The sequence below is a fragment of the Mus pahari genome, chromosome 8 (assembly GCF_900095145.1).
Source record: "Mus pahari chromosome 8, PAHARI_EIJ_v1.1, whole genome shotgun sequence".
In the NCBI taxonomy this organism is placed as follows: domain Eukaryota; kingdom Metazoa; phylum Chordata; class Mammalia; order Rodentia; family Muridae; genus Mus; species Mus pahari.
In genome coordinates this window covers 14,359,885-14,371,455 of record NC_034597.1, presented here as the reverse complement: position 1 = coordinate 14,371,455, position 11,571 = coordinate 14,359,885, and the positions used below count along the sequence as shown (strand labels likewise).

At 41.1% G+C, this 11,571-nt stretch overlaps 1 protein-coding gene across 2 annotated transcripts in view; it reads right to left on the bottom strand.

Moving 5' to 3' along the window:
* Positions 1–11,571, bottom strand: part of Lrmda (leucine rich melanocyte differentiation associated) — a 1,022,231-nt gene that overhangs the window by 285,144 nt on the left and 725,516 nt on the right. The window contains exon 7 of one of the 2 annotated variants that reach the window (XM_021203464.2): positions 174–184. The exons of the other annotated variant lie outside the window; for it this stretch is intronic. Within the exon in view, the coding sequence (XP_021059123.1) occupies positions 174–184 (11 nt within the window). The remainder of the gene's footprint in view (positions 1–173; positions 185–11,571) is intronic. 2 annotated transcript variants of the gene reach the window in all.

Sequence of the window (11,571 nt, the reverse complement as noted above, 5' to 3'; positions counted from 1 at the left end):
CCACCACGCCCAGCTTAGAAGGTTTAATATCTCCCTCTGAGCACAATCTTGACTGTATGTGGCCATTTAGAATTTAATCATGACCAACAATTCCTATTAAACATCTGCCCTGCTCTCCAGTGTCCACAACGGCCATATGGCAAGATTGTTGACCACCTGGGCAACCTGTAGATCTCTGGGGAGCCTGCACACTCTTCCTCATATAGATATCTTTTACTTCCTCTACCGAACAACGAAATTCCCCTTCTATAAGTCACTATCTCCTGGCCTAATCCTGCCTTATACTTGGCAAATAGTCACCACATCGCTGTAAGCAATGATACCTTCTACTTCTCTAGAACCATTACTGACCGTGCAACTGAAGCCTGAAAGATGTGTCCTGTGCTTCTCTAGCTTGAAGCCAATGTAGAGGTTATTTTCAAAGACATCCAGCTGGGACTGGAGAGACAGTTTAGAACTTTAGAGCTCTTGGTGCTCTTCCAGAGGACCTGGGTTTGATTCCCAGCACCCACATGGCAGTTACAATATGTAAGCTCAGTCCCAGGGGATCCAATACCCTCACACAGATATACATGCAAGCCAAATGCCAATGGATATAAAGTGAAAGTAAATTATTTTTTGAAAGAGACATTCAGCTGATTGCAAGGATAACTTTACAGCACAGCCAATAGTTTCTTAATAAAAAAACAAACAAACCACTTTTATGCCTACAGATTAGTGGTATATGGGCATTAGTTGGAAACTTTGTGGCATCAACAACCCTCCTTGCCGTCATTCTTCCTTCTAAAATCCTGCGGGAGTACCCATCACCTAAAGAAACACAGTGTTCTGTAGGTAGGTAGGCCCACACTTATGGGGTCTGTAGCCGTTATCTTATAGGATCTAAAAGCAAGAAAAGCTTTACGAATCACACACACACACACACATACACAAAATTAGACTGACTGTTAAAATCAACAGAAAAGCTGTCCAGCCAGTTCTCTAGTGCACCTTATTGATACATGTATAGATATCACTCATCAAGCAGATCCCAAGTCCAAGGAGGCAACAGAAACCAAGGTCAGAGCTGAACAACCCCCTTCCCCTCCCTTTTGTCATTTGCACTTCAGAGAATCAGATGGAACACAACCAACTCTGGCTTATCTGAACTACTCCGGGCAGAGGAATGGGGAAACCCACACCATTCGTCACGTGATTTAGATAACAGAGGCAATTTGACAAGCTCTCACTAGTGCTTTTCTTCATATGTATTTCTCTTATCTTGGGCCTCATAACCTTTTTTCATTCACTCCTGAATGCTGAAACCCAGCGTGCAGAAACAACTTATTTGGTGTTCTCAAAGTTTGATTGGTGAGTAGAGAACTTTCTGCTCAAGGCTTTACTCCCCGAGGTCGCATCTCCTCAGGATCAGTTTTACTAAATCTGACTCATTGCAGTGAAGTGCAGCTTCTAATTCTCGGTTTATGTAAAGAAAAGTCATCTAGGGCTGGTAAAACAGAGAGGCCCATGCACACTTAGAGCCTGATGCCAACCCCCAGAACCCACACTGAAAGGAAAGAACTGATTCCTGAATGGTCCTTTGATTTTCTCATGTATACTGTGCTATGCCAGCAATTAAGTACACACACACACACACACACACACACACAAATAGAAACTTAAAAATAACACTAAGGATGTTTGGAAAAGTCATACGTAATCATTATTTTTATTTGTCCAAAAATTAATCACATATAATACATATAAGTGTGTGTGTGTGTGTGTGTGTGTGTGTGTGTGTAGTGTGTGTGTGTGTACATATACATGTAGAGTTTAAGTAAAGGTAAGCAACTTGAGCTTGACAATACTCTGCCAAGAGCCAGAGACTATCTGATAAAAAAACCCAGTTCCAGAAATAAGAAAGTCGGTTTTGAACTGTTAGTCAGAGCAGTCCAAAGGCTCTCCACACCTTATAGGATACTGCTGTTGTTCATAGATACTACCTAGAGATTGAAGGTAAATCTCTGTTGCTGAGGACACATGCATTTTGAACTCAGAACTCACAGAATCCAAGACAGACCTGGCCCTGAAAGGCCCCTCCCTGAGGAATAACTTGTAAAGCCCCAGAAAGTATTGTGCAAACTGGTGAGACAGGAAAACAACCAATAGTTCTCAGCTGTGAAGTCCATGACCTGCAACAAAGACCAACATGACAAGGCATCCCTGAAGCCACAACACTGGTACACATATTTTGGCAGTAAACAACAGCGATCTAACTGGACTTACTCTCTATGAATAGTAAGGTCATAAATAGTAGAGGAGAGTCTATTCCTATTTTTGCTTTACTAAACCAGCACAATTTCTAATTTTATTCTGTGTTCCCTTGTGCCTACAGATTACTGTAGTTTCCAACTAACTGCCCTTTGCAAAGGATAGACTGTTATAGAAAACCACTACAGGGCAAGCTGAAGAGAATGACTGATCATGGGATCCCAGTCCCAATAGATACATCTATAACACAACCCCTGCACCTATGGCTCAGGGAATATCTTGAAAGAAAGAGCTGAAAGACTGAAGAAGCCAGGGGACCAGATATTCCCCTGTGAAACTTAGTCTCCTAGGAATGACAGAAAAGCTTTTACTCATACTACCTCAACAATATGGCTGCCCAAATAAAATCTGAACAAGAACATCACCAATAGACACGCAAATGTGGGAGGGAGAAATCTTATGGAGATGTAACCTTAGACAAAGAGTTACAAGGGAATGCTGAAAGCAGAAATGGTACAGACCTAAGGGAGGGGCCCATGCATTGTTTATCTAACACCAGGTGATAGGTCCTGAAATCATACATATGCAAGCAACACTGAACAGTCTTAGCAGGTTATAGTTATGTGTGTGTGTGTGTGTGTGTGTGTGTGTGTGCACACGTGTATGTGTGAGCATGTGTGTGTGTGTATGTGTGTGTGTGTGTGTATGTGTGTATATATAAGTGTAACAGTGGCAAAAAGAGGCCAGAAATGTGTGAAGGAAAGTGGTAGTAGAGTGTATTTGGGGTGTGCATGCGATGAGTTGGAGGAAGGAAAGTGGGGAAATGATATATCACATTTTAATACTTTTTTAATAAAAATAAATGAATGCATGAACAAAAATAATGTATCTGAACTTGAATGTAGACAGGCAAAGGCAAGGAAGGGCAGAGTAGCCTCCAATGACATTTTTTTAAGATAGCTCTTCCCAGGAGTTCCTGAATTCTTCCAGAAATGATGTCTAGGTTTGCCTCTGCTGATCACATCCTCATTATAGGCCAAGTGTGGTGAAGCTATATGGCGAACTGCAGACCTTATTTGTCCAGCAAAACGAATCCCAGAAGTTATAATTATATTGCTTTTATAATTATACTCCTTTTTATAAGTTTTCTGGCAATTCTATTATGACATTTTAAAAAATTGCTAACATTTATTAGTCATAAAAACAACAGGATCACTGTGACATTTTTGCACAAACATGTATGTGTACATAAGAAGTACTTTGATAGTATTAATTTCCTTCTCACTCCCCTGTTTATCCCCCTACTCTTCCCAAAGGCATCCTTTTCTTTCATGTCTTTAAAAAAGTCTATGTTCCAACCAATGTGCAAAACCAGGAACATTCTCTTCACCTGTAAATATATGCCCAATTCCTATAATGCTCTTAGAATCAACTTTAAACTCTTTCCAGTTGTGTCATTAGTGACTTTTGTATACAGTACTAATTTCACAATAATGGTATATGTGCTCACATAGTATTTGAGTGAGAATTATATTTTTTTAATTACACTTAATCATGTCCCTGGGCAGGATCCAACAGGTTTTATAATGCTGGGGAGTCTACTAAGGCTTCATCTCTCTTTCAACTCTGAGTGATGTGCACTTAAGGAGTACCAGGGGATACACACAGGGATGGAATGATTGACATGTAGGTGATCCTAGTAAAGTCTTCAATGCCTGTTGGCAAAAACCTGAAGGGAGATTGTAGATAAAGGATAAAGACACTTCCCGAGAAAACGGAAAAAGCGATGGCTGAAGTATAGAGGAAAGAGGCAGTGCTGCTGTAGGAAAGAAAACACTATGGACTGAGCAGCTTAAACAACACCATTTCCCCATCAGTTCTGGAAGAGAGACCAGGATCTGGGCACTGGCACGGTCAGATTCAGGAAGGATTGCCTGCTGAGTTCCAGCTTTTCCACTCATAATTGTATCCCCAGGGGTAGAGAGAGCAGGAAAATTGCCTGACAACCTATACCCAAGGGCCCCCATTCCAATCAGAAGGGTCCTACCCTTGGGGTTCGAATGTGATCTGTCTTTTAGAGAGTTGTGTGTTTGAACACTTCATCCCAGATAGTGATGCTGGGGGAAGCTACCGAACCTTTGTGACGTGAGGTCTGGCTGGAGGGGGCAAGTAAGTGGCTCTCTAGTGTGGACTTGGAATTCTCCCTGGACTACAGAGATATGAGAAGTTCCAGCTACGAGCTCCCATTGCTGTGAACTCCAATGTCCTTCCCTTGCCATAAGAGACCCTACCCGCTTAAGTAACGGGTCAAAAGAACAGCCTGCGTCCCATGAGTAGCTTTTTGTTAGGTATTTGGTCAGGGCACAAAAAAAAAAGTTACTACTACAACCCTCCGTACCTCATCACTGCTCAAAGGCCCCAGACCCTCAGACTGGCTCACTGACAAGATTTCAATGTGCAACACAAACATCCCATGACTACATTACTCTGCAGTGGGCAAGGTCTCAGGGGACTCCACTCTGATGTTTGTTCCTCAGGGTGAAGACAGTTTCCTCATGTTTTAAAGATAGAGTTGCACTTTTGAGATAATTCTGTATATGTCTTACGTAACACAAATATAGAAGATCTAATCCTTCTACTTACTTGGTTAATGGGTTTAAAGATCACGCTTTCAGTACCCCAGGACAATTACAAAAGGCATTAACCCTCACACTTCCAGTGAGCACTGGCATGTAGCATTTTGTATCTGATGTTCACCAAGGCCCAGATATGTCTGCACTCTGGCCTGGAGTGGACTTCACTTCCTTCACACCGTGCTGGAAGCTGACCATTAGACTCAGTCTGATATATTTCCCTGAAGAAAGTAGAAGTCTCTCTACCAGATGGAGAAGAATTCTCCCAGAGCAGAGTAGACTTCCATGGGCGCTATGCCCATAGCTTCTCCCACTTACAATTCTCAGGACTCAGGGACAGTGATACTGGAGTCACCATCGATTGATGGAACATCTGTATGCCCACTTCCACTGGGGTTTCAATCCACCAAATTACCAAAGTAGAGAATTCAAGAGCATTCTTCACTTTTCAAGTTTCCCAAATACCTTCCCTACAAAAAAAAAAAAAACCAAGAAAGAAAATAGAAAGAAGGGAAAAGAAAACCAACATAATGGCTCTTGGACATCTATAAGTTGGAGGCAGCTAACTACATTGGCCTCCATGCCTGGGGCAGAGTTTCAACCTCAAACAACTTTATTTAAACAATTTCTTACTTAACATGTTTTGCTCAGTGCTTCAAATCCAATCACTCTCTGTGTTACAGGGCAGAACTGCTACAGGACAGAAAAGAACAACACAACCTGTTTTTATTTTAATATCTTCCGGGTCCCTCGGCACTGCCATCATTTGGGTTGTCAGCCCTTCACTGCCCGAGGTGGCTTCCCGCTCTCTGCAGACTGTCAGCCTCTCCACTAATGGCACTGTTCGGGCGAGGGGGAAATGCAATTTTCCACTCCATTACAAGCACTGTGTAAAAGGACCTCTTTTCCTCACTGCACACAGATAAGGACCTAATGAAATTCCATTCACTAAGTATTCCAATAGCCAACTCCACTCCAAATACAGGCGTTCTAAGCGCCTGCCAGGTCCTCCACTCCAGAAGCAATTGTCGCTGAATATGCCCGGATTGGATGGCGTCAAGATGAAAAACTGTGGCTTAGACATACAGAAGGGAGGTCACAAAGACGGCAGCAGATCCATGTTTGGGAAACTTCCTTCTATCGGTCAAGCCCGCACAGCACTTCTGCGGCCTCTAGTAGAAGCTTGAAACTCTCACATTGGGAAAGGGCTACTCGAGACTACCAAGCACCCATCTTGGATTCTAGCATACTAGAGAAACAGTTGCCAAAACATGAGGCGGGAGGAAACACTCAGTAGGCTTCTTGTTTTGTTTGAAACAGGGCGTCTTTGTAGCCTAGGCTGTCCCCCAAAGATGCTGCCTGTCTGAGGATGACCTTGAACTATTGATCTTCCTTTCTATTATCTCCCAGAAGCTGGAATTACTGGAATGAGCATCACCTACCTGCTCAGTTCTCTGCCGGAGGACTTGGAGGTGGAACCAGAGGCCTTATTCATATCAGAAAAAGACTGCCAACGGAGGTGAACCCCAGCCTCACAGCGTGCTGATTAATATGAGAAGTGAAAACAGACTAAGCTTTCATGAGTGCAAAACTTGTGTAACACTGTAGGTGGAAACTGTGAAAAAGGATGAAATGACTGGTCCTTATTTCAGTCTCTTCCTTTCCTAGCAGTTTCCCTCTCCCAGTGTGTGGGGAAGCAATAGAGAATTAGTACAGCACACTTCCTTTCTTTCTTCTTACTTAGAGTCCCTGTTCTTATGGCACTCGGGGAGTTTCCTTGGTTGTATGCCCTCCTTGTCACTAATGTCATCTATCTAGCAGCTCACAACTTACCTTTCACACCAAAGCTCACCACCCTCATCCCCATGCCCTTTGGCTTCTGTAATCACCAAGTAACCCAAGTCACGTGAGAAGTCTTGGTTCTGCTCTACACTGACAACGAAGCAAGGTGTTGGTCCTGCGGACATAACGTCAGAGATCTGACTGTCAATGCTGAATTTGAAAATGTAACTGCTGAATTTATCAAGTCATGGGCTGCAATTCACTGGACATAAAGCCTGCCCATGAAATCTCTTCAATTTTCTTTCAAAGATGCTCTTATAGACGACTTATGCCATGAAATATCCTTATACCATGTGTATGTATGTATATGTATATGTATATATATATATATATATATATATATATATACACACACATATATATACATATATATATGCACAATATAGACAAATACACACATCAACAAATATCGTTTATTTATTGCATCATAATTGGTTTAAATTTGTTCCTCTTATAATTCTCATCTTTAGTTGCTCTTTCACAGGCAAAAATTTTGAGGGTATGTGGCATGACTCTAGTTGTAATATTTTAAGAAACAAACTATTGATGCCTGCTACTCTATCTCATCTCCATTAAAAATATACATAACAATTTGTTCATCTACTAACTGCTAGGCCTTTGGGTTATTTTTAGTTTTTATATGAAAAAAAAACTAAGGATACAAAAACCTCATATCCAGTTATTCCTAGACATCTCTCTTACTGCATCAGCAAAACTACAGGGCCATGAGTTAATTTAGAGCAACAACTGTGCAAAATACTTTCTGTAAGACTACATCTTCTGATAAACCAACCTTTTAAAAAGACAGTTCTGCATATTTAAAACATTTTATTGTGTTTTCTTTGCATTATCCTCATCATTAGTAATGTTCAGTATGTCTCTTTATGAAGTAATTAGACATAAAGATTCCCCTCTCTGTACAATGTCTATCTCTTAAGTTTCTCCCTGAATTGTCTATGGTTTGTCAATTGGCTTATAAGAGTTCATTTTATACTCTGAATACTTATCCATTATCCAATATGCATGCTATCTCCTCCAAGTTTTCTGAGGTGTCTTTTAATAAACAAATGTCTTCATTTCAATTGAACAGTTTTAACCATTTCTTTTTTTTATGGTCAACACATGCTGTGTCTTTACAAGGATCTTTGTTCCTCCCTCATACAATTTGTATCTAATGTATGTCATTCTCTGTGTTTTATTCAAGCCCTACATTTCTAAGAATACATAGAGCTTTCTACTGTGCTATTTCTGGTTTCCAAGGAACTGGACAGTCCATGATGTGTATACAGCACACTTTACTCAATGGATTGGTTCCCCCTTATGCTTATTTAACACAGCCAGAAACTTTAGACAAACTCACAACAACAACCTTTCAATTTTCCTCTCCTCAGAACAAAGTAGTGAAATAGAACCAAGACATGGATAACTTCTGAGGTAGAAGATAAATGACAACCACTGCGTCCTTTTCAGAAGTCAAGTGCTGTCACACACCCTAAAAGAGGCAGCTTTGGATTACCCATTGCTGTGACAGATGCATACATTGTTCTTTAGGAGAGAGAATCTATGACTTACCAGAAATCTTGACAAATAAATTTCATCTTCTGTGCCAACACCTGCCTCTTGATAAAGGCTATCTTGAGAGCCCCGGTGAAGGGATTCTGATGCTGTTAGAGTTCTAAAGAAGGGCTGTGATCAATTAGCAATGTCTGCCGGGGGCTTTGGAATGGAGGTACAAAGGCCTTGCATTTGTCATCCTAGGAAGAACAAGGTTCACCTTCTTTCATTTCAGACAAACTTTATTATCATGGCACAGCACCGGAAGAGCCAGGCCTATAGCTCTTCGACGCACTGGCTAAAACAAAGTCATTTTCTCCCTAAACACCCTGGCTCATGACAAGAAGATGTGCAAAGCAGCAACTTCTGTGGTATGGTGGAGAAAGGAGAGCTACAGCTCAGGTCCACCTCACTGAGTGGTACCAACAGGTATCATAATTTTTCATCTGACATATTCACCAAGCCAGTTTACCTGTGAGGTGATTTTGCAGATGTAGTATTCTGTGAAAAAGCAGCTGCCAAGAAACTGACTTTCTTCTGAAGCTCCAGCCCTATTAGTTATGCAGCAGGTGGGTCCCTTTAATGCAGGTAGAATTGGCAGAGAGTTCTGCTGTCCCCAGCCCTCCACTTGCTCACCAACAAGAGCAGAAAATGAACACTCCAAGCCACTGGGTAGAGCTCCTGAGACAACTCAACTGACCCACCAGTCACTGGGTTTCCTTTGCCTCTCTGTTCTATGCGTTTATTCGATGACATTTCACGTGGGATGGGACATGAGATAAAGCATGCCTTTACCCATAGCCATCCCACCAGAATTCCTCAAGAGTTCAGTATCACTGACAGACAAAACAGCTAGTGAGCCGTTTTTGATGTGACATCCCAATTGGTACACAGTGGCCCTTGGCTGGCATAGACTAGCTGGAGTTATTTGCTTGCAAGGCTCCGTTTACATTTGGTCTTAGTGAGTTCTTACAGTAGAAGCACAGATGTTTAGTGCTAGGAAGGTTGTGTAGGAGCCTTGTACGGGTGCCCTGTAACCAAGCCCTTCTCTTTTCTAAGGAGGTACCTCTGTGGCATTTTACCAATGAACTCTGCTTTCCTAATTCCTAACAGTAGCCCATGTGTTTCATTTTTCTGAATTTCATGGCCCAGGCTGAAAGTTTCTGAAGAATTGTGCTTTGGAGCATTTATTAAAAAACTCACGAGAGACATACCAATCCTCTCTACCTCCTTGGGATCATGATGTAACATATAATCCAAGCAGCTGGAATCCAGGCCCTGATCCAGGTAAGTGTTAGTGCCCCTAACTTTGCGTGACCTCGAAAGGCAATTCCCTGTAGTACGGTTTTAATTTTTAAAAATTGTCCCACTTAGGGCACCTTTATGTTTTAAAAGCATTACCATTAGCAGGTTACTTCAAATTGTTCCTGTCAGCTAGAGCTGGGGGTAGCTCTGATGATGTTCCCCCAGTGAATAATAATTTGTTTCAAATTTTAAAGGACAAAACTCATTCTTGGCAACCTCCTGGAGGGAGAAGAACTATTTCCAGTGCTCTTTAATACATCTTGAAATAATTTATGAAACTTTGCGAATATATTATTTCAGGAATGTGCGTTTGCAGTCAAACAAAGAATAAGTATTCATTGCTAAGGGAGGCCTTTGAAAGGACATTATCTTTCCTTTCACAGGTGACGGCTCAAAGAAACAGCGTCTCAGAGGCACTTTCCTGTTAAAAACCTCTACTTAGGAAATGAAAGCTAATTTGATTAGAAAAGATGTTTAATTAACCACCCAGTCTATAACTTTGCCATTGAGCAGAAATCTCGACGTCATGTGTTTGAATTTGAGAAGATTACAACTAATAGAGATAATTAGTTCTCCTTCTAAGTGATACAAGTTATTATTTTATTATATGGATACAACCAAGGTCTTGGGCAAAATCCAAAGGCAGTATCTCCCATTCACATTCAACATGGGTATGGTGTGGGACTCACTGGTGCTATGTACAATCTTGATGACCATTGACCGAGAGATATCTCCATAGTAATGGCTGGTAGTAGAGATGTACAATAAGTCTGAAAATGACCCAGCCACAAAATTGAGCACCTTGGTGGCTGTACCTAAAGATCTCCAGTGAATGAAGAATTCCTGAATGTTTTCACATTTTATGTGTTAAGTTTAGAGTGTGCTTGAGGGTTGAGATGAAAAGCAGAGCCCAGCTCAGAAAATTGTGACCCATCTTGATGCATCATGAAGGGGAGTAGAGGCTCTCAGAACCACAACCACGGAATAAAGAAGTTGGAGACTCAGTAATGGTACCCTGACTGGTTTGAATTCATAGACATTGTTTCCTGTCTTAGTTAGGGTTTTGCTTCTGTGAACAGAACACCATGTCCAAGGCAACTCTTATAAGGACAATATTTAATTGGGACTGGCTTGCAGGTTTGGAGGTTCAGTCCATTATTATCAAGGCAGGAGCATGATGTAGGAGGAGCTAACAATTCTACATCTTTGTTCTGAAGTCAAACAGGTGAAGACTGGCTTCCAGTGAGCTAGGATGAGTGTCTTAAAGTCCATGCCCACAATGACACATTTCCTCCAACAAGGCCACCTCTCCTAATAGTGCCACTCCCTGGGCTGAGCATATTCAAATCATCACATCTCCCCAGCCCAAAACTCACAGCTCCACTAAGATCAATTACAAGGTCTAAACTACTTTCACATACAATTCTCAATCTTATATTGTGAGCATACTCCTTAGAACAAGATCCCTAAGTCTAGCTTCAGGATTCCTAAAATATTCTAACCAGGTTATTCTCAATGCTAATTTAAGTTTCTACAAATGGCTAACAAATTATATACATTCACCTGCAATACTAATGAAAACATGAACCTTTGCTGGGCTTTGGCTGACATTATCATTAGTCCAGTGTGAACACCCTCCTGTCTCAATCTTGTTACAAGGTATACTTAGCGATACCCATATTTTATTTGGGGTATGAATTATTATTTAGTAAATGTACATTGACAGGTACATTTTCTCCAAAATTAAAAAGGAGGTCTGTGTATAAGGACAATGACATAAAAGGAGCTTTGGGTGTGAAAAATAGAGCTATCAGTTTGATGCTTTCTAATTTTCTGTAGTAAATTCTCTTCTTCTCCAATTCTCACTGTATTTAATAGCTGGTCTTTTTAATATTATTCTACACTGGGTTTTCGTGTGTGATTATAATGTCTTGTGCCAAAAGAAGAGAAAGAAATGAAAAAAGAAAAGGAAAAGGAAAAGGGAAAG